The 23,728-nt window shown below is 45.6% G+C and overlaps 1 protein-coding gene across 5 annotated transcripts in view; it reads right to left on the bottom strand.

Annotated features, from left to right (window-relative positions):
* PPFIA4 (PTPRF interacting protein alpha 4) overlaps positions 1-23,728 on the bottom strand; it is a 3,105,259-nt gene that overhangs the window by 843,405 nt on the left and 2,238,126 nt on the right. For all 5 annotated transcript variants that reach the window (XM_069239004.1, XM_069239005.1, XM_069239003.1 and 2 more), the window contains one exon: positions 12,634-12,809. In XM_069239004.1, the coding sequence (XP_069095105.1) occupies positions 12,634-12,809 (176 nt within the window). The remainder of the gene's footprint in view (positions 1-12,633; positions 12,810-23,728) is intronic.

Consider the following 23,728-nt stretch of genomic DNA (forward strand, 5'->3'; position numbering starts at 1 on the left):
CAGAGAACTGGTCGGTGCGGTGATGATTTGAGACCTGCCTCGCCTCTACTTCATCACAGTTGGGGGGCATGAGCAGTTCCAGAATCTTCTCTATCACCCAGCACTCCACCAGGTGGACAGGGGATGTCCTCCTCACCTCTCACTGTATTTACTCTGCAACCCAACTCACAAAGCACCTGTGCACCAGAAATGTATGATGGGCAGGGTTGCCTCTTGCCTTCAGGCTCCCGGTGTATAGCAAAGGCCCACAGTGTGTAGGCCAGTTACAGGCCTTAGTGTTCCCCCAAAAAGTCAGATTCCTCTGCTTCCATGCTCTGGGAGAGGAGAAGGGGTGAGAGTTTCAGGCGGACCCCTTATTCACACTTGGGGGGGAGAAGGGTGGGAGCCCCCTCACTGTCGCAGCATAATCAGGTTTGCAGTGTTGGAAGTGTGGAGGGCGAGGGGTGCCCCTGTTTTGGTAGCATGAGAGGTAGTTTATCACGCAACCCCCCCTGTTCTTGCAGTCTTCCTCACTCCTTTATTTAGTACTTACTTGTTACGTGTTGCGGCATCTGTTCCCGGCCCCGGGCCTCCATGCAGTCTGCGGTCACTCTGTATGTGGCAGAAGGAGAACCACAGTCAGACCTGCCACCCAGCCAGCACTTCTTCAATGGCCTACTGGGGAAGACTCACTGTCTGTCTGGGCCATGCCGCTCAGAGACCACTGCCTCTAGACTCCCGGGCACCCACCTCTGCACGGCTCCCAGATGCTAGGATGCAGAAAGGTGACGCTGTCCCGAGCGGTGTCACTCTGCCATTGGAGTTCACAATCCCAGGTCTGGTGTCCCTGCAGAGGATCCCCCTCTTGATATGGTCTGATACAGGGCTCCCAGGGCGGGGACGGTGGCAGATTAAGCAGCATTAATGGGCTGCAAGATGGAGCGATCTTAAAGTAATTCCACAGCCTTGGCCAGCTGGCTACAACCTTTTTGATATTTAGGGGGTCATTCTGACCCTGGCGGCCGGTGACCGCCAGGGTCACCGACCACGGGAGCACCGCCAACAGGCTGGCGGTGCTCCCGAGGGCATTCTGACCGCGGCGGTTCAGCCGCGGCCAGAAAGGGTAAACCGGCGGTCTCCCGCCGGTTTACCACTGCCCTTGTGAATCCTCCATGGCTGCGGAGCGCGCTCCGCAGCCATGGGGGATTCTGACACCCCCTACCGCCATCCTGTTCCTGGCGGGTCTCCCGCCAGGAACAGGATGGCGGTAGGGGGTGCCGCGGGGCCCCTGGGGGCCCCTGCAGTGCCCATGCCCATGGCATGGGCACTGCAGGGGCCCCCGTAAGAGGGCCCCGCAAAGTATTTCAGTGTCTGCTAAGCAGACACTGAAATACGCGACGGGTGCAACTGCACCCGTCGCACTCCTGCAACTACGCCGGCTCAATTCTGAGCCGGCGTCCTCGTTGCAGGGGCATTTCCTCTGGGCCGGCGGGCGCTCTTTTGGAGAGCGCCCGCCGGCCCAGAGGAAATGTCTGAATGGCCGCCGCGGTCTTTTGACCGCGGTGTGGTCATTCAGCGGCGGTACCTTGGCGGACGGCCTCCGCCGTCCGCCAAGGTCAAAATGACCCCCTTAGTCTTCTGTGATAATATTTGTTAGGGTAATTCTAAGGTGTACAGTACATATGAGGATCACATTTAAAGCATAGTTCGACTTGTGGAGGTGTCCCTGTATGGCAATATACTCCTTGTATCGCCCTTTGTTACATTATTACAATTGTTGCACACTAGGCATTAGGATATGCCAAACAGTTGATTCCTCAATGTTTGTTGAAGACTTTCAGCGCTTTATTTTAGATTTTAATTAACATATATCTTATCAATTCTTTTCCACATGTGGATGCAAAGATTAAATTATCTGAAAACAAATCCTTAAGTTGTTTGACATCCTTCAGCACCATTTTCTTAATTGCATCAGATTCCCTGAGCATTTAAGTGATTTGATTATGGCTTCTTCCTGCCAGTTTTTTCTTAAAAATGACCCATCTAATCCATCTTTTATCTGATTCTTGAGAAGTGATATGTTAATCTAGTTGTTCCTCTTGAATAGAATCTTCTTTTGAAATAAGTCCTTAAAAACGTGCTGGATATAAAAACTATTTTGAGTTTGCTAAGCATGCATTGCTGTTGGCAGTTGCCTACTTATGATTTTTACCTTTACATACGAAATATGAACACAAGAATTTCTAATTGCTTCATTGTAAACATTGTTTCAGAATCAATATATTTCGTTATTGCTTGACATTCAACAAATGCTGTTCGCTTTCTTTCCAAAACCTGAATTTCACCAATATATTAATATCAAATCAAGCTTTATTCTGTTTCCTTAAGAACCATAAACACACTACAATAAAGACAACAGTGTGAAAAACATTATACCTCCATACATAATTTACAAAAACATCAATAAAGAAAAAATTGTACAAAGCTTAGCTTCAGTCAATCAGCCCAAGCATGCCTCAATCTGGCTTTTAAAAAACAGGCAACATGAACTCTTCAGACAGCAATTGTAAAACAAGAGAGCAGGCCAGACTTGGGTAAGTTTCTGAGCCTTCAACAGTTGAGCAATATAAGCTTTCCTGGGTTTTACCTAAAATCTACAAAACATTATAAAGTGCATTGTGTCCTGCGTAGACAGATGGTAGCAGCCGCAAGGTCCTCATGACTGTACCTCCTGGCAACCTTGTGGAGACACTAGCAGCAAGTGCAACAGGTTAAGTCTAAACCTGGTAAGCAGAAAACGTTTGTGGCTATTGTTTACAAATATAAGATAGGGCCCCGTCGATTGGACTGTTTTCATCATAATATACCCACTCACTGTGGTTTTCTGTAGTATCTCCAGTTCTCTATCCATGAGCTCTCACCCCTTTATGATTTGCCTTCACCATTCCCCCAGGATCAGTAAATAAATCTGCTCTCCCAATGCTTTGAAATTACTCTTAAATAGATGTGGAGAGCATGATCAAGGAAAAGTCCGTTCCTAAGGATTTCCTTGTTCAACTTGGTTTCCCTTCTTGTCCAAATGTCGACCTGCATAGAAGTGGATGGGGGGTTAAAATGTCAATAAGACAGCTAACCCTCAATTCCTCATTCACAATGAATGAGGGAATACTTTGAGCAACACATAAAAGACTCCTTAAAAATATATTTACGACAATCTGTAGCTGATTATGTTTGAAATACCCCAAGATGTTACTACCATTCAAGGCTCTAGAGACACATTTGGCCAGCTGTACTTGGACTAATGCCTTGATCAGTCTACTACCCAGTCTAGAAGCACAGCTGAATACCACTGCATTAGCCCTCGTGATTTCAGCTTTTTCCCGTCATAACAGGGGGTTCCAACTCAAATCCGAATTGAACAGAATGCCCAGATACAGAAATGCCCCCACCTTTGATAAAGTATGGGTCCACACATTAAAGGTTTTGGATTTAGTTGCACATCCTTACAAAAGATTTGCTAAAATTAAATCTTAGGTCAAGCTCCTCCATAAATACCACAAAATATCCAAAAGGGTTTGCAAGTACCTCGCAGTCTTGGCAATTAAAACTGTGTTACTGCATAAAGCTGAACAGGCAGACAGCATATGCCTATCTGTCGACAATCTGTCCGGGTATCCATTAAAATCTGCTCAAGCTTGTTTACATCTAAAGTAAATCGGAAATGGACCAGAGTGCATTCTTGTCTAACCCCCTACCCATTTTAAACAGAGTACAGGCTGAGTCATTTGTAAATCGAACTGTTGCTACAGTGTTGGCATTAAGGTCCCTCAGGAAATAGACAATATCCAGGTCCGCCCCCTTTGACAAAATGATTTGCCATAATTTACAATTGCAATATCTCGATTTACTTAATCAAAGGCCAAGGTAAAGTCCATGAAGGCCAGGTGAAACAAGCCGGAACGGGCCACTGTGTCTTTACTCATAACCATATACAGGTTCAGGCACTGATCGATAGTCGATCTACCAGGCCTGAATCCGTATTGTAAATCAGAAAAAAATGTATAATCATCAGCTCCGATGATTAGTCTATTAAAAGGGACTGGCCCTACAACCTTAAGAACCAAGTTAACCAAGGAAATTGGCCTGTAACATTGGAGGCTATCCTTATCTCCTTTTTTAAAGAGCTGGACAATAATAGAAGTATCCAGTGAAGGAAGAGATCTCACCCTGACTGCAGCATTTAAGCTCTGAGTTAGAACTAGGGCCCATACCTCAATGGCACTTATATACAGGTTAGGTGGGATCCCATCAGGGTCAAGGGCCTTGTTTTTAGTCAGACCTAGTATGCTCTTTCTTACTTGGTCTCATGTAAATAAAAGGTTCAAAGTCCCTTCCATAGGTTGCCTCGCCTGATTATCAGAAGTGAATATTGCACAGTTGTATATCCCTCTAAAATGGGAGACCCATTTATCAGCAGTAATATGGTGACAAAATGAAGCAGCATCATATTCGGCAAAACAAGGGTGATTAATAATGCTCCAAAAATTGGCACTGTTCTTCAGACAGCTAGCTTGTAATAAGTTGTCTCAAGCTGATGGAATGATTTAGAGTTTGGTGGACGGTTTATTCGGTCACAAACGTGCCGGATATCTCATCTGCAGTATTACAATTTCCATAGGCTATAATGGAATCGTAATATGGTGGACGGGATATCTGTCGCACTTATGTTGGAGTATTTCCCTCCAGAAACTCTAAATCAGGACCTATGTTCCTTATAACGTTCTTGTGTCTGCTAACTTCGGACTTGTACTTGCTACGCCAGGACAAGATACAAGCAGAATCCCTGGGCTTAGTTTTAAGGCCTCTTATTAGGTTTCTATTTGTCTGGGAACACCTTCTATCAAACTATTTTGGTACATGAAGGGTCTTAGGTACAAATGGCAAGCAAAGGAGGTCCGGCACTTTACGGGAAATACTTGCAAAGGCCCCAAAGACATCCCTTTTGTGGAAATCACTATCTAAACAAATGGAAAACATATTTGCACAGCTTGAGGACAGGATTTGTTTAAAACTCTAAGGAACTACCTGTATCCACCTGAGCCTTTTACCCTGATTAATCACCTTCCAAACCCCATTGTCCCCTTGTATGCCCACATTAATTGTCTGCGACCATAGTATTGATAAGCAGCCTGGATTATGATCACTAAAAGGACTGTAAGATTTTTATATTGTAGATCTTAAGGAAACTGGAAGCTGTAAGGTAGGGACACCTGTGGAAAACTTATTGAGTTGATCACAAGAGGACCTCCATGGGAAGAGATATGTGATTCCTGAATGGCATAACAAAAATGTTCTTGTGGCTTAAGCCACTTACAAAGGTCAAGCAAGCTCAAAGATGCATATCTATTGGAGGTCTCCAATAAAAAAAGAATCAGGAGCACCTCTCCTCGGGATACTAACATGTTGATTTATAGGCTGCCAGGATACAGGATATGCCGCCTAAGGCCTGTAAAAGTAGACCAACAGTAGGGCAAGTATGGTTCAGGGTTTGCTGGTTTTGAACAAACCTATAGATGCAAGGACATGCCCTGCTACAGTGGGCCTATTGAAAATTATCACCACACAGTAACCAGCAAGATTTTTCATGACTTTTATAATCCAGCTCACACTTTATACCAAATTAATCCATTCATGAGTGTAAAACCCAAGAGAAGAATGCAATCTCAACCAGTGAGTGACCTTGTTCTTAAGTTGGTTATAACTTTCTGGAATATTGCCACCTGTTGCCGCCACGAGAAAATCTGGAGTAACACCAAATCCCCAAAAGCCCACAGCAACTTCAGAGCCACCACCACCAACTCATCAGAAACACCAGAAAGAAGGCTATCCAAGACAGGATCTCCTCACAAGCACACAACAGCAAGGAACTCTTCAGCATCATCAAGGAGTTCGCCCAACCCAACAGTGAAACAACGGACATCCCACCCTCACAGGACCTATGCGACAGACTCAACACCTACTTCCACCACAAAATCAAGACCATCTATGACAGATTCAACAAGGACAGCCCACGCGCACACCCCTCCTTCCAAACCCCGACACCAACAAGCCTACAATCTCCACCTGGACACCCCTCCCCACTGAAGATACATTGAAAACCATAAAGTCCATACACTCCGGGGCCCCCATGGACCCATGCCCCCATCACGTCTTCCCCAGAGCTGCAAACACCATTGCCCCCAAGCTCCGCCTCACCATCAACTGCTCACTAACTGCCGCCACCTTCTCCGACTACTGGAAACATGCCGAGATCAACCCCCTCTTTAAGAAAGCCTTGGCTGACCCCACCGACCTCAAAAACTTCAGGCCGATCTCCCAACTTCCATTTCCTGCGAAAGTCATAAAAAAAACAGTCAACAGCCAACTCACCACGTTTTTAGAAAGCCACAACATCCTCAACATCTCCCAATGTGGATTCAGGTTAAACTACAGCACCGATACAGCCCTCCTGTCTTCAACAAACGACATCCGCTCCCTACTGGACAAGCGAGAGACAGCGGCACTCATCCTACTCGACCTCTTGGCAGCTTTCAACACAGTCTCCCATCACACCCTGATAAGAAGACTCCACGAAGCCTGCATCAGAGACAAGGCCCTCAACTGGATCCAATCCTTCCTCTCCGGCAGAACGCAATGAGTGAGACTCTCCCCCGTCCTCGCAGAACCCACACCCACCACTTGCGGAGTGCCCCAAGGATCCTCCCTCAGCCTCACGATGTTCAGCGTCTACATGGCCACGCTAGCCACCATTGTCAGAAGCTACGGAATAAACTTCATCTCCTATGCCGACGACACCCAACTCATCCTCTCCCTCTCCAACGAACCAGACAAGGCCAGACACAACTTCCATGAAGGCATGAAAGCTGTCGCCAACTGGATGAGAGAGAGCTGCCTTGAACTCAACACAAACAAGACCGAAGTACTCATCCTGGGCCCTCAACCGAACACATGGAGCGACTCCTGGTGGCACCCACCCTCGGAAATCCAAGCCCTCAACCTCGGAATCATCTGGACCCCAACTTCGGCATGAACCATCATGTCAACTCAGTCAGCTCCACCTGCTTCCGCACCCTCTGCCTCCAATGCAAGACCTTCAAATGGATCCCCCTCGTACATAGAAAGACCGTCACGCATGCCCTCATCACCAGCAGACTGGACTATGGCAATGCACCCTATGCTGAAATCAACCAAAAACTCACCTGAATTTGCAAAACATCCAGAACGCCGCCGCTAGATTGATCCTCGACCTACCCCGACACTGCCACATCTTGCAACACCTACGTACACTGCACTGGCTCCCCATAGAGAAAAGAATCACTTTAAAAATCCTCACCTACGCACACAAAACCCTCCACAACACCAGAACAGCCTACCTTAACCAGCGACTCAATTTCCACGTACTCCACAGGGGCCTACGCTCAGCCCAGGTCTCTCTTGCAGAAGTACCCGGCATCAGAAAACCCAGAAAAGGAGGATGCTCCTTCTCCTACGTCGCTGCCACCGACTGGAACGCCCTATCCATCTACATCAGACAAACCACCTCCCTCACCAGCTTCCCGAAGGAACTGAAGACATGGATTTTTAATCCACCTCCGGTACACGCTACACTCCCCACCCTAGCGCCTTGATACCCTAATGGGTGAGTTGCTGCGCTTTATAACCATCAGTTGATTGAGTGGCTTTCATCGGTGGCACATTCCCTAGAACCACAATATACGCAGTTGCTTCTGGAGGTAGGCCAATAACGACTTCCGATTTCATGTTAAGTGAGTGCTCCAGACTTGAGATGACAGTGTCCTCTGCTGGCAGCCTCTGCGACATCCGAAAGGAAGACTCAGGGTCAATGTCATTCTCCCCAAAAGCATGTGAGGGAAAGCCACTCCCTCTCCCACTGTCATGTTGCTGAGCTGGTCATGTTAATCAAAGACTGAATGATCTTCCCATCAGGTTGTTCAATCTTGTCCTGCAGCCAGGTAAGCAACTGGACAGAGTCCTCCTTACTTAAGCCCATGTAAACTGCCTCTCTACCATGAGGCGAGACATCAGATGATTCTGGGCTTTTGAATTAACTTCCATTATTATGGCCGTACCTGGCAGCTCGATAATACTGAGCCTGCTACTATAGGATTCAAAAAGACCCTTAATGAGACACTGATTTTAAACTAAAATTTGTCCAGTAAATTGTGAACCTTCGGGTATTCACAATCTCAAGTGGATTAGCTGAATGCTTCTCAATGTTAGGGATGTTGGGCCATTTGGCTTTAGGTACGGCCCACTCCCTTTTTTCCCTGCTCGGGCGGGGGTTGGAGGTCTAAGGTGGTCTCCTCATGTGATAGGGCTAACTCAGAAAAAGGCTGCCGTAGTTTGCATGGTATTAACATTACAATAGGTAGCTTTATTGCTGGTGTTCACTGAAACAGCAGCATTCACTGGAGATGGGCCTGGGCTGTAGGAGTTGAAATCAATGGAGGGGTGCACAACAAGATTATGAATGTCATGGCCAGCATTTGCATGCCAAGCTAGTTCATCCTCAAAAGTGGTAGTCTCATCACTGAGGACCTTCACAGAAAGGATACCCGACTGAAAATATGCGCTCACCTGGCACGACTTTTGCAGGCCATGCCTCCTGTGGGAGAGAGTGTTTCCGGGGCTTAGAGACCTGCCCCGAGTCCTGAAACCAGCATCCCACGCTTAGGTGTGCCCAGCTGCAGATATGCGTCTGTCTGGTGCAAGTGCTGCAGGCCTCGCCTTCTGCAGGAGAGAGTGTTTCTGTGGCTTACAGTCCTGCCACGAGTCATGAATTGGACGTCCCGTGCCGCTGTGTGCCCCAAGTGAAGAAAAGCACCTCTTGGCCCTTGTGCTGCGGGCCTCACCTCCTGCGGGAGAGAGAATTTTTAAGGCCTAGAGTCCTGCACCAAGTTCTGCATCCAGAGTCCTGTGCTGTGCCCCCACTAAAGATATATGCTTGCCTGGTGCAGGGGCTGAGGGCCCACCTCCTGCAAGAGAAAGTGTTTCTGGGACATAGAGTCCAGCCTCCAGGTCCTGAATCCGGCATCATTTCAATAAAGTATTATACTGAAACCAACACATACAATACAAGTTTCTACCTGTATTTTATGAGGCAGGGAAATATAGAGACTAGTTACATCTAATATAAATAAAATTATGTTTGCTGAATCTCATTAAATTTCATATTAAGTGAATCATATATTCGATTTATGTCTCACATTTTGTAATCAAAAGTTTCAAAAATCCATCATTACTGTAACTACCTGCTACAATGAGCAATCAAAAGTTTTATGATTCACGATGTATCTTGAGTGAATCAAAACAGATATATTGGATCAAATTCCTATTTATGTTTTTAATATATAATCCTAAAATGAACTGAGAACTGCCAAAAGGACACTGAGGCGGTCATTCTGACCCTGGCGGTCAAAGACCGCCAGGGCGGAGGACCGCGGGAGCACCGCCGACAGGCCGGCGGTGCTCCAATGGGGATTCCGACCGCGGCGGTAAGGCCGCGGTCGGACCGGCACCACTGGCGGGCTCCCGCCAGTGTACCGCCGCCCCATTGAATCCTCCACGGCGGCGCAGCTTGCTGCGCCGCCGAGGGGATTCCGACCCCCCCTACCGCCATCCAGATCGCCGGGATCCGGATGGCGGTAGGGGGGTCGCGGGGCCCCTGGGGGCCCCTGCAGTGCCCATGCCACTGGCATGGGCATTGCAGGGGCCCCCGTAAGAGGGCCCCTAAATGTATTTCACTGTCTGCTGCGCAGACAGTGAAATACGCGACGGGTGCAACTGCACCCGTCGCACAGCTTCCACTCCGCCGGCTCGATTCCGAGCCGGCTTCATCGTGGAAGCCTCTTTCCCGCTGGGCTGGCGGGCGGCCTGAAGGCGACCGCCCGCCAGCCCAGCGGGAAAGTCAGAATTACCGCCGCGGTCTTTCGACCGCGGAACGGTAAGCTGACGGCGGGACTTTGGCGGGCGGCCTCCGCCGCCCGCCAAGGTCAGAATGAGGGCCTGAGTCTTCTGAAATGTAAAAGTTGCCAGAAAAATCTAAAAAAGTTGAGAAAATGTCACTACTCAAGTGTGGGAAAAACTTCCCAACTTCACATGGTTTCACCCACAGGAAAGTTAACCTCACCAAGCCTGCAACACGGATCTATTTAGTGCGTGGCTACAACTGTATAACAGTGATTTCCAACAGTGATACACCCTACTCAGGAAGTGAAAGACTTCTGGCAAAAGGTAAATCATTTGGTATGCAGCCATAGCTGTGATCCATGGGGATATTACCACTGTGAGATGTGGTGATTCACCCAGTACTCCTTTGGTTTACCCATAGACATGAAGTCTACTTGGTAAACAGGTGTAGCTTGGCTGGCACACATTTTAGAGTCTCTGAAGAAGGATATCCTGCCCCTTCGAGGGCACGACTTCTAGTATGAGAGAGCTGCAGTAGATAACTGTTGAGCAGTGTTAGTTTACCTCTGCAAATCACTGCTCTTACTGTCAGTTTGATGGTTTTATAACTACCCTCCTGAGCTGCTCTTGGTTTAGTTTTTTCTTTCGTGTTTTGAAAACATATAGGCTTTGAAAACTAGTAAGCCTCTTGCAAAATGTAAAAAAGTATCATAAAACTGCAGGAACAAAGTTTCTGCAACTTTGCCCATCCCTTCATTTAAAGTGCTGATTGGAAGAATCTGAAAAATATACATTAAAAGGCAGATAGCTTTACATCACAGTAAGGGTCTACTTCTAGACATGATGTTAGGAATTATAATTCTTCTTTGCCTCTGCCACAAGACTAGTTTTCCATCTCAATCGCAGTTGTGAGCATGACACAACATGAGAAATCAGAGTAAACATCATACTAAATTTGAATATACAAGCTAAAGTGTGAATGTTGCAGTGTCTTGCAGCAGGCACAGTATCTTCATATGTTCTCTACATCAAAATGATTGTGCTTAGTGGGTATGTCATATGTTGACATGATAACATTAAGCCTTGGCCAACATGAACTTGCATCGAGGCTCATTTCCGATCACTGTTCTGGCTCCACCCCATTAAGTTCTAAAACGACAAAGAGTAGGATATGCTCTGTTGATAATGTGTTCCTGGAAGGCTATGCAAGCTTAGCCCTGATTATAGTCCAAGAGTTTGTGAAAGCAAGATTTGTTAATATGCATCTTTGCCTAGAAGCCGGATTTCTGTGCTGCACATTACATGGATTCAAGCAGGCGTGGCTTGCGGGGTGCAGAAAAAACGCTGTGCCGCTCCTCTTGCTCTTGTCGCTGCTGGAGGCACAGGCCCTCCCCCTCACTGCTAGTCATCCCTGTGGCCCCACCCCTTTAAAGGTTTTGCAGCTGCTGCTGCTGGTGGGGGACGGAACGTTTCTTTGCCCTAATGGAGGAGCGGCCCCTGCATTCCAGGAAAGGTAGACAGCATATTCTTATGCAAAATTTATTCTACATGAGAGAATACTGTTAAGTGAATTATTAATAGTTAAAAATACTGCTACACGGGCACTACAATGAGGAATGCAGCAGGTGCTGCAGCAGCTCCCCCAACCCTGAAGGCAGATCAGAAAAGATGAGGCCTTTAAATCAGTTTTAGTTTCATGAACAAATAGCGGTCTGTTCCAATGCAGTGAACGGCCAAAGGTAATTAAGAGAGCGCAGAGAACTATGCTCAACAAACCTCTGTACATCTGTTTGTCATGCACATCTATGTTTACATTGTGTGGCATCAAAGAGATGACATTTGCATCAGCGACAGCGAGCGTCGCCCCCTCGCCAGCAGCTGCTGTAAATCTTTTACAATAAAATGATAATAAACAATGTTTATTATCATTTTATTATAAAAGGGGTTGGGCCATTGGCCGTGACAGGGACGAAGGGGGAGTGCACATCCCCCTCAGTGTGCATGTTTGTTTGCCCGGCAGTCTTGGGCCAGCCAAACAGACATGCACACTGGGCTCTTTCCAACCCAGCACTGTGTTGCCAGGTTGGAGACAGCAGTCTGTGCATTGTTCAATCACCACAGAAAGCGCATTAACCTTAAGAAGACGTTTTCAGCTGCATTCAACAGAAAGAGGTCACAGTCTGCATTAGATCCACAAATTACGAGAACTTTGTATTAATATTCCAAATGCGTTGCAACTGTCTGATAGAATTTATTTCAATGTGCTATACAATTTAAGTATGGTGCTTCTACCAATAGATTATCGCGTATTGAAATGGATGGGAAAAAACAGTGTTAGTTAAATTGGGCAAATGTGTGCACTGTACTTCAAATGTGTGCACTGCACTTTGACAGAGGGGTTCTTTCTTGCACTCAATAGCTTGGTAGATTTCTGTCTACAAGCTGCAGAGTTAAATATATAATTTTATATGTAGAAGGTTGTACGAAATGGACATTTATATTATTAATAACAATATTTATGATAAAAGAGAACTTTGTATATATCACTTATTTGTAATCACTTTTTAAATAGAATATATAAAACCGCAAGAAAATTAGATGAAATCTGTAATTTTCTTAAATTAAGAAACTGACTTTCTACTTATAGTATTTGTAGTTGCTCACCGATGGAAGCTGTCGACCATCTTTAGGTGCACTCTGAGGTCCTTCTTGGTGAGATGGTCCAACATCCGTGCATCCACTAAACACTCCATGAAGTAACTACGGTATTGTGGGAGGCCAAGGCTGGGAAGCCACTCATTCCCAATCCACTCGTGGTTCATATCACCGTAAGCCAATGTCTGAAAGGAAAAGGCATATTGAACAACTGGGTGACATTATATTCATGTGACAACGTAAAAGCCCTCATTAGTCCTGGCTAAAGGCATAGTACCCAGGTAGGTTGAAATTCTGATTTCACCCCATAGTCTACAGCTCAAATCTGTTTTATTATTGAGAATAATCAGCCAACAGACAGTAGGCGTAGCAAGCTTATGAAAGGGGCCAAGAAACATAGAAAAGCTATTAGGAGTCCCCCCCCCCCTCCCCCGGGTTCCCACCCTGGGGCACTCACAAGCACCTGCCATGTGACAGGATTTTAATTGTCTGGTGTAGGTTCTGCCTCAGAATTGATACCTAGTGGTGTAGGTGGGGAAATGTCAGAAAGGCATAACAATCTCAAGTACTTAGGACACATCAGTTCTCCAAACTCCTTGGACAGAAGGGTTATATATGGTTTCAATAGATCTCTGTAGGAGTCTCCTTGGGAAGTCAGTACTAGGGACAGCTTTTCCATAACCAGAATATGACATAGTGAAGCCAGGCCAGATGTGTAGGGATTGCAGTAGTACGTCAATGTGCAAGAATGGTTTGGTGGGCTGCCCCTAATGTTAAGCCAATATGTCTACTTCTGAGGGATTTGAGCGAAAAGGTGAGTGAGTTGGGTAGCCCCAGGCCAGAAACCTGGGCAGTTGTGTCTCTAAATGCGTGTCTATGTCATTGAGAACCTGTTCCCAAAATTGTGTGATTTTAGGGCATTCCAATAGTATGTGAAGTAAAGTGCCTGGTGATCTGCATTGGCGACAACATCCTATGCTGTATGTAGGGTAAAGTTTGTGCAAGCAGGGAGGCATGTGGTACCAGTAGGTGATGATCTTAGTGGCTGTCTCAATAGTCGAGGAGTTGCATGCGGTGTGACTCGCTCTATAATGTATCACCCCACTCCTTGTGGGTTAGGTGTCTGCCCATCTCAAGTTCCCAGTGTTTCTGTTGTGGGGTTTTAGGCAGTGGAGAGGCATGGGGTAAGATGCAATAGAGGTCTGTGATCATACTCTTGCCTGTGGTATTTGTGATGAGCCACTTTTCAAAGGTTGTTATGGTTCTTTGGGCTCTGATTCCCATGCTAGGGTGAGATAGCCAGTGTTGAACCTGGAGGAAATGGAGCTCCTCCATGACAGTAAGCGTAAAGTCCTCTTGTAGCTGATCGAAGGGGAGAAAGCTATCTACCTCAAAAAGGTGGCCTACCGATCGGCATCATGTAGTCCTTAACTTGACCACTTTTACACCATGGTTTAGCAGAAACACCTTTGATCCTTTGAACTATTAGAAGGGTCGCTTTTAAGTAGAATTGCAGCCCATCACTGTGCATGACCAGCACAGCACTAAATAGCTAGTTCTGAGCCTATGCCAACAAGCTATCCCCACAGTAGGTCAGCTTTGGCCGCGCCACATGATGTGGAGTCTTACAGGTATGAACGTCATGCCCCAGCATCTTAACTGACTAACCTGCCAATCTGCTGCCCAAGTACAAAAGTTTAAACTATTTTCCCCCACTTTCACAAAGAAAGTAGTGGGTACACTTTTATATGACTAATTATGTTTCTTCACAGGATGTTTAAGATTTTGGGAATCTGAACCTTTCGAAACTGTTCAGCATTTTCTACAGTCTTAATATTTGGCTCAACAAAGGAATACGCTCCGTCAACCAGGACTTTTAAACTCAAGTATCTTAAAAGATGTTATCGTTTTTCTTCCTATTTCCCCTTAAATACCGCAAGCTCAGAGCTGGTGATGCCCACAGCCACCCTATAGCCAGGGGGTTTCCCTGTTCTGCTATGTGTGAATAAGACAGCTAGAATCCTTACCAAATCATACTTCATGTAAAGTCACTACCGCCCTTGTATTACCACTACTAACCAGGCTATGGCAGTTCTCCAGGAAATGACTAGTGGCATCACTAATGCAAATGGTAGCACCACTACCTTGTGGTCTTGTGGCCAGGAGGCGGTAATTGAGCAAGACATAAATAAGCAAGCCCCTCAGCAAGGCTTATATTTGGGTCTCAACTTGGTGTCGTATTCCTTCCTCTATCGCATATGTGAAGGGGGATTTAAAGGAAGAAGGGTCAGTGACTAAAGGCCAGACGCGATATTTAATTGTATTGTGCATGTATGAAAGTGTACATTGTTGGTAATTATATGCCATGGAGAGTTCACATTGGGAAGAAAAGGAAAACGCAGGGCCCCCAAATTCGAGATTACATCACAATGTATCCAACTATCTTAGACTGAGGATTTAGCTGAAACACAAAGATTGTTCTAAGGGCAATTGTGCAATTTTTATCAACAAAAATGTGCATAAAAAGTGGATATTTTGCTGATTCCAACGACTTCTTTCTTTGAGTAATGTGAACGTTTAATAAACCACAATATAGCAAGAATACCTATCTTGGTGCACTGCACATCTTCTTTTCATGGGTTTAAAGCAAATGAACAGCTCTGAAATGCAAAATTGTCCACTACCCCAGGGATTAATGCGTCAGAAGATTCCATATTCTATACTTTGCATTCCCGAACAAAAACAAGAGCATGCAGGGATTAAAAAAAGAAACAATAAAGCCAGTCATGAGATATTCCCCAAACAGCAGATTGCATTTGTTTTACAGTTTATTTTTAAAATGGTCCTATGCTGGTGTCTCTTGGAATAAAAAACAGAAACCACAATGTTCTTTCAAGTGCTAATAATGTAAAGTACTAAACATTTCTGCTTATTCCTAACTAAAAACTATGCATAGAAAAATATCGACCAATATTCAACCACGTGAAACAGATTTATATACTTCTATATCCATATAAGCATGTTTAGGACACGAGTCGTCCGTATTTCTGCTTCCATTATTCTGTGTTTAACCATTTTTCTAAATGTTATATTTAGTTTGTTTGATGCAGGCCATTGGTGCTCACGGCTATGCCCAGGTGAAATCTGCATCATGCCGGTATGATCTAGTGTAAATTTGTATTACGCTTGTCACACAAAATTCCCGAAATTAAGCTGTTATGCCATGCAGCATAATTACGCCCCACCGACAGTAAAAAAAATAGCACGAGTGCATGGGAAAAGCGCAAACGACAGAACACGACAACATAATACGCTCATGGTGCTTGTGTTTTTTCACACTTTCTAGGTGGAAATGAGTCTTCTCATCTAAAATGGACAAAGTCTAGCACTAAGTGCAAGGTTTTTTTTTCATGTTGGTAAATTATCCGCCATTTTTCCAAAGTTTGAAAAGGTACTAAAAAGCAAATTATGCGAATTTCACACACTGCTACTGCTGATGGCTTTGTGAGTCACATTTATTTACAATAGGAAAGAAAATAAAGAGAAAGGCTCCGCGAGCGCTAATGCTCTCTTTCGGCTACCCCTCCTCAGTACAACATCTAGCTGTGCATGTATCTGGTGCCCGGTTTTAGTAAGCCATGCTGCACAGCCACACTGGGTGCCTTTGGTGCAGACTGGAGCCGAGCACCTGACTATACAGAAAAAGTGCTTTACTCGATGCATGCACTGAACCGAGTGCAGCGACGGGCAGGGTGACAATTTAACGTATTGTATTGGTGTTTACTGCAGGCAAACTTAGCAAGTCCTTGGCAGAGGTAGGGCCCCTCTGGTGGCAGGGAGTGGTATGACTACACCCCCTTCTAGTGCGGTATCTGAATGTTTTCCTGGAATCCTCTGTGCTCCAAGTGTGCCTTCACTGTTAGTGCGCCCCACAAGAACCTCTTTGTTTGAGCGATCTCATCTGTATCATTGCACAGGTGCATAGGAAAAGGCTTGTCCTCTATTAAAAGAGGCCACGCCCCCAATCAAATTATGAAACTTCCTTTCTGTTATGCAAAACATGTTCGCAAGCGCACAAGCATCTATCTACGGCACCTTATGAAATATGGGAGAGGAAATTGAAGGGCCAAGGACCTACCCGGCTTCTGATGATGTTTCGTTATGCGGCTCGTGGCACTTCACTAAACAATGTGGGTGCAGTCCTTGGTTGCAATGATGGTGCGGACCTGCACCGCGCGCCCATTACACAGAAATGTTCTGTGCCCAGTGCTAATTCCCCAAGATTGCCCAGATGGTGAACAAAGCACAAGATTGAAAGGTGGTATGGGTAGTTTAACCTACTCCTCAGTCTTGCTCTGCAGGTGAACTCACCCTGTGTTGTATAGTGCAAACCCCTATTAAGGCATGCAGTGTCAGACTGAACCTGATTGTGGTGTTCCCTGAAGCTAACTTAGCTCCACCTCAGGGAACACACTAACAGTGCACCACTTACTGGGCGCTGCACACAATACATATTTCCCATGAGCCTCTTTGAGTGTGTGTTCACACATCTATAAAATATACAGACATATGTGCACAATCAGTCCCTCAGTTGCAGGAAGCCATGCACCAAGTCAAACAAGGCAATGCCTTATCATATCTTTGGCTTGAAATACACAAGTCTAAAATGTGCATTGCAGATAAGGCTGTGCAAGCAATTATAGTCACTTCTAAAATGTGAGTGACCAAAAGTACAAACATTTGGCACAAATACCCACTGTGATCTCTGGGTGCTTATTTGTTTCTGTGTTATGCTTTCTGACACAATGAGAAAAGCTTGCTGTGCTGTCTGACATTGGTATATGTTGCAGCCATTATGTTTGTATAGCTCTGTGTGATTTAGAAAAATAATTATTCGATTAATACATTAGCAAACTATTAATTGCTGCTTTGGTAGATGCAACCACTCCCTTTATCAGAATATCTCTAGCACTGGATGTTGTGGAGGGAGCCTAGGGAAGAACTGGGGGAATGCTTAGTCATGGAAGGTCTGTGCATTGCCACCATCACTGCTCTTGACCTTGCCTCCCCCTTACTATTGTAGATGATCTTAGTGGGGGAGGGTGGTTTGTGTTCACAGGTCAGTCAGCTCATGGCTGATTACATTAGGAGTGACCAGCCTGTAAACACTAATTTTCCCCTCTTCCCTGTCACTATAATCTCCTATTAAGAAGTTAAATTGGAGGTGAGAGGCTGTGGGTGGGGACAAGTGCGAGAGAGGAAAGGGAGGGAGAAAAGAGAATGGTAAGTTTAATGGAGAAAATAGACAGGCACTGGAGGCCTGAAATAAAACGAGAAAAATAAAAGTAGTTAGGTCTTCTTATTGTATGCCCCTCAAACCTAAGCCTGAGCCCAGCTCACCCATGCCTGCCCCTTAATCCATCCAATTGTGTCAAAGCTGGGGCGCTGTAAACATTTATCGTTGACTGTTAAACCTGGCATATTTAGTGTGGTTTCCCGCCTAACTTTTTGCCTTCAAACCTCCTGCTTTGTTGTTGCTGGCTTTAGGACTCTGCAAACTTAACCACTGCTAACCAGTGCTAAAGCGCTTGTGGTCTCTCTTTAAAACTTGGAAGAATGGCTTATACCCAAATTAATACTTAATTTACTTGCAAGTCCCAAGTAAAGTGGAACTACCTGTGCCCAGGGCCTGTATATTAAATGCTACTAGTGGGCCTGAAGCAATTATCATGCACCCACTTAAACAGCACTTTAAATATGTCTCAGGCTTCCCATTGACGCATGTGTTTAGTTTTTAAACTGCCATGTCGGCTTGGCAAAATAAACCATTTGCCAGGCCCAAGAATCCCTTTTTGAAATATAGAAGTCCCCCTCAGGGTAGGCCCTGGACAGCCAGAGAGCAGGCTGCAGTATATTCAAAAAGTAGGACATGTACCTTTTAGTTTGACATGTCCTGGTAGTGTAAAACTCTTAAATCTGTTTTTCACTACTGCAAGGCCTACCTCCCACATAGACAAACATTAGAGTTACCATATTACATTTATTAAGTGATAATTTCCAAATGGGTAACCGGTTCATGTTTGGCATCTTTGACATTGTAATGAAAAATCCTCTCTCATGGTGAAGTAGGGTTTTAAATTACAATTTTGAAAATGCCATATTTAAAAAGTTGGCATTTTTCCACCTTATCCATTTAGTGCCTGCAGCCTGTCTCTCGGTCACACCACTGGGCATAACTGACAGTTGAGTTTTATGGATTCTTCTTAGATAGCCACACAAAATAGAGAGCTTTTGTGCGCCTGGATGGGACATCACTGGCAGGATGGGAGGGCAGACCTGGGCGCAGCCTTACTTACATTTGAATAGACTGTGTCCTGCCTCCACACAAAGGGCTGCATACTCCCTGTAGTTAGTCTGAAGCCAGGACAGGCAGGCCAGGATGCCTGGGAACTTCAAAGGAAAACTTCTAGAAACTTCTCCCACTTCAAAGGAAGGCCCAGGTAAAAATAATGGACACCAGACACCAACTATTCAGTACACCTCTGGACCTGTGGATACTCTGCCAGGAAGAAGGATTGCTGTGCTGCTGAAAGGACTGCCTCTGTGCTGGACCGCTGATCTAAAGGAACTACTGCCCTGCTGTGCTAACCTGCTGCCCCCTTACCTGGGTGAAAAGGATTAGACCTGCATCTGTTGAACCCACAACACCAAAAATGACTCCAAGCTGGCCTCCTGACTAGAGCCTCAGGGACAGAAGGCTCCAACAATCTTGAATCCAGCAGATCCCTGAATGTCAGCACCTGTGCCATCTGTGAGCCCTACCCTGTCAAGTGGTGCCACCCAAGTCCTGGACCCTTGGAAGTGGTCCTGAAGACACTCTACCAGCCGGTGGTCCGGTGGATCCAGCAGAGCTGATGCATCTCCTCTGCTGCACAGAGCACCGCCAAGTAGAAATGATGCACCATCTTTGCTGCGAGTGTTCTCCCGATGTAAGGACTCTTCATTGACCTTGAAGCCCACATCAGAACCTCTTCCTGTGAGAAGCTTTCCTGATGTAGGGCCTCGCATTGCAAATCTCTCGTCATTGGCAGCCTTAGCAACAAAGCAAGCTCTCACATTGCAGCCTCGCAATTCTTCAGAACTGATGTATTGGCTCAACTCATGTATCCTTGATGTGTAATTAGAATCACAAGCTCTCATCAATGGAACCCTCAACAATGATGCAGGACCTCACATCACGGTGCTTCGGAAGTGATGCACCCTTGGGATGGGACCTCGCAATGCCCCACAACCAGGACTTAAAGTAGTTTAGATCAGCAGCCCTAACTGGGTCCCTTTAGCCAGCCAGTGCTCCATCATGGTCAGCCTTAAATTGTGACTTTGCCCAGGTCTAGAGTGACCAGATATGCACAGGTGGCGCTTTGTCGTCTATGGTGCTATTTTATTGAAATCTTAAAATCTATGTATCTCCAGCTCTAATGATTGGATTTTTGTCTTTTTGGTCTTGTTTTATTTGTTCAAATTTACTATATTCTTCTAAATTGGTGTGGGATTTTTCTTGTGTTGTGATTTCTGTTTGAAGTCTTGGATAAATATTGTACACATTGCATCTAAATTAGGCCTGATTGCTCTGTACCAAACTAACATAGGGCTGAACACAGGCTGTGTTGGGGCTTGCTTGTGTCTTGCCCTGACCACGACTGTGGTTGATGCTTCAGTAGGGTTTCATCGCCCTCAAAGTAACCCAATTTCTTAGCGTGACCTATGTATACATCATGCTTCTAATAAAATTCCAGCGTTTTCTTTGCATTTTATCTCTTTGGCCAGTGCCTTTAACAGAATTGCCGACAGTAATTTAATTGAACGTGGTAACAGTGACAATCTGGCGAGGAAGAAGGCAATAGCTAGTGTGAAAGACTTGGAGAGGCAGAGTGCAGAGTCTAACAAAAATAGATGCACATAGTGAGGCCAGTGATCCTCCTGCTTTCAAGTCACAGAGAGGCGGATGGCTTGGGGGTGGCGAGTGTGTCAGAGGGTCTGTAAGAGAGTAGTACTGGCAGCAGAGCGTCAGGACTTTAAGAAGGCGACATTTGGGGGAACTAACATAGTAAGTACTCCACAGTTCTCCCGTGTTCTAACAACATGGATTTAATTTTATTCTTTTTCAAGTGTTGATGGAAAACCGAGACCCATTCTGAATTTCGATTTGCAAGTGTATCCAGTTCATCTGCGTTTTTCCCCAGAGACAGTTGAATTCGTGCTGCTCGCTATGTAATATTCCCATACAACGAAAACAATAAATGCACTTTAGACAACTTTCCTAACTTTACTTCAGCGAGTAGTCTGCCTAAACATGCCTGCACCCAAAGACACGGGAAGTGCAAGTGCGCACGGCAGCAGGTTATGGACACGGTCTGCTCCGACCCTGCAGGCCCAAGCTCATGACACTTAATAAAGCGGAGGACCCCAGCGACTCACGAGGGGCAGATGGGAGCCAGCAGCCGGATATTGCTTCTGCTCTCGGCCACCACGGGTCAGGGGTGTGCTGTGCTGCAGCTGCCTGAAGATTTCTCTTGCAACGTGTTACATCCAACGCTATTCATTCTGAACGCCCCAGTCCCCATTCTTGCCTGCTCCTGGACATGGGTCTTTGTGAACTGATAAAGCTCAGCCATCAGGGTCGGCCTTTAGCATGTGCGAGCTGGGCCCAGGGCGCAGGAGCTGCCTACAGCACTTTCCTACCAACGTGGCTCCAACGAAATATGCATTTAAGCACTGTTTCTGGAGACTGCTGGTTCTCATGTCTGCTTTTTAATTGGATTTTTTCTCATGGCTCTCAACTTTCTTGTCTACCTCACTTCCCCCCTAACCAGTGCTTAATTTCAGCCAGTGGTTTCCGGTGCTCGACTCGGCATATAAGGCACTAATATCAGTAAAATCTGTCTGATTTTGAGATGAGCATAATCACAGTGTTTGATAATTCAATGTACATCACAAATGAACATCACAAATGTACATTAAAAAGGACATTTCGGACTATTCCACACCTTTCTAGTAGCTTTGGGTGGCCTGGAATATTCTACTATTCTGAATTGTCAGACTTGCAGGAGTGGCATGGTTAGTAGTTGTGTTACTATTGTTATTGGCCGCACTGGATGGGGCAATGGGCGGTGCAGGCTACACTGGTCCCCTGAAAAGGTCCCTGGTACTTAATTTTATACAAATTAAGCACTGCCCCTACCCTTCCATTTTTTACAACACACAGTTAAAGAGGAAGAATGGGAGGGGTGTCAGATTTAGTTTTTCCAGCTCTACCAGCCATGAATGGGGCTGACACTATATAACTAGGAAAGGGACGCTTTGACATTTCATTTCACGCTACCTCTTTGTGCAGCTGTGTGGACATTAACTATTGCAGACCCCCGAGTCATTGTATCAAAATTCATCCCGTGGATCTTAGAATAGAATACGCGACTCTATAATACCATCAAAGCCAGCTCTAAATGAGGGGTTTCAAAAGTCTCAAAAATATACAGTATGCAGAAGAATATTTTCAGAAGTGTGATTTCTTCCGACATTGTGTGGATATTTTCTCCACCAATGGCTTTTCCATGTTTATGTTTCCCTTTTCCATGTTTATGTTTCCAGGGTTTGGTGAACCCCACTATCTTTAGTTTCACTTCTTTTCTCTAAAACATGTAGGGTAGTTACATCTTTCCCTACATCATTATAATTATGCTGTGTTTTTCCCAAATCCCAACAGCTAATGTGGGAACGTGAGATGTAATTGTCTCTGGGCTCGCCACCTGTTTTTCCTGCTTTTGTCATAGAGCACGCCCTGCTGCACAATATGAGAGATAAAACATTTATTTGCAGACTCGCATTTATATTGCCTTTTTCCAAATTAAATTGATATTTTCATACACTTGAAGATATAGAGTTGATCCATTTTCTTTTACTCTAGAGGTGTAGCTTGCTAACACAGAATATAACACACAGTGGAAAATACTGTACAGGGTCAGATTGGTAACGCGGGTAGTCGGGCAATAGCCAGTGGGCCAGTGTAGAAAGGTGACCTGTGTGCCGTTTTTTTAGGGCCTCTGTCAACCAGCCCATGGCATGCCCTTTCCTTGTTTACTCCCCTGCCAGGTCATCGCTTTGAGGCTATGTTGGGCGGAGGAGGGGTTGAGTTTGAGATGCGGCCTGGCTGGGAGCCAGGTGCTGCTCTGGCCCTTAGTCCATCCTCAGTTCCACCCTCTGTGGGGCCAGCCCTGCCCCGAAGCAGTGTCTTTTCCACTTCCCCACTGGCCATTACAATCAGGGCATGGTGGTCAGGGACGGTGGGGGTATGCAGGACTGAGGTATGGTGGGCAGGGGGGAGGGCTGGTAATTTTGTGACCACTGGGTCACCTCAGCCCCCTGGAGTAGCAGCTATATGCTATACTTAACCTCTTCCCTGCAAGGTGATCGCTCTGAGGCTATGGTGGGCTGGGAAGGCAGTGACTTGGGACCAGGTGAGTTTGTGGTGTTTCCCCCTCCTTCCTGTTGCTGGAGCAGTAGCAGCTGTGTGCTTCTCCTGCCCCACTCCCCGTCACCTTGGCCCCAGGGTCTTTCAGTCCTTGATGGATGGGCGGTCTATTTGAGAAAAGTGGTGTTGCAGCAGACCTACGCAGAGGGATGAAAAATAAAGAGGATGGAGTTAAGGTCAGAGCTGCAAACTTTCGAACTGGGACTATGCTTGAGGAGTCCTGTGTCGACTCAACATCCTGTGATTCTGGGCAAATCACTAAGCTTAAAATAAATAAAAAAGAATTGAATCTTATGTAATGGAACCAGTCAACCACTAAAGTGCCCTTGAGTTGCATTCATATCATATAAAACTACACAAATAAATAAACTGCTATTTGACCAAGTATTAAGATTCTGTAAAGGCCAGAGCAAGATAACGAAAGAGAGCACTGTATATAACAACATCCAGATTTCTTCCATAACATGGATTTCATGTCTTTGTTTAGTTGAACTATTAGTCATAGGGCAGCTTTAGAACACATTCTTAAGTGCTTTTGCCTTATGTTTACTGTTTAAAATACACAGTGAGCATAAG

The sequence above is a fragment of the Pleurodeles waltl genome, chromosome 6 (genome assembly GCF_031143425.1).
Source record: "Pleurodeles waltl isolate 20211129_DDA chromosome 6, aPleWal1.hap1.20221129, whole genome shotgun sequence".
Taxonomy (NCBI): domain Eukaryota; kingdom Metazoa; phylum Chordata; class Amphibia; order Caudata; family Salamandridae; genus Pleurodeles; species Pleurodeles waltl.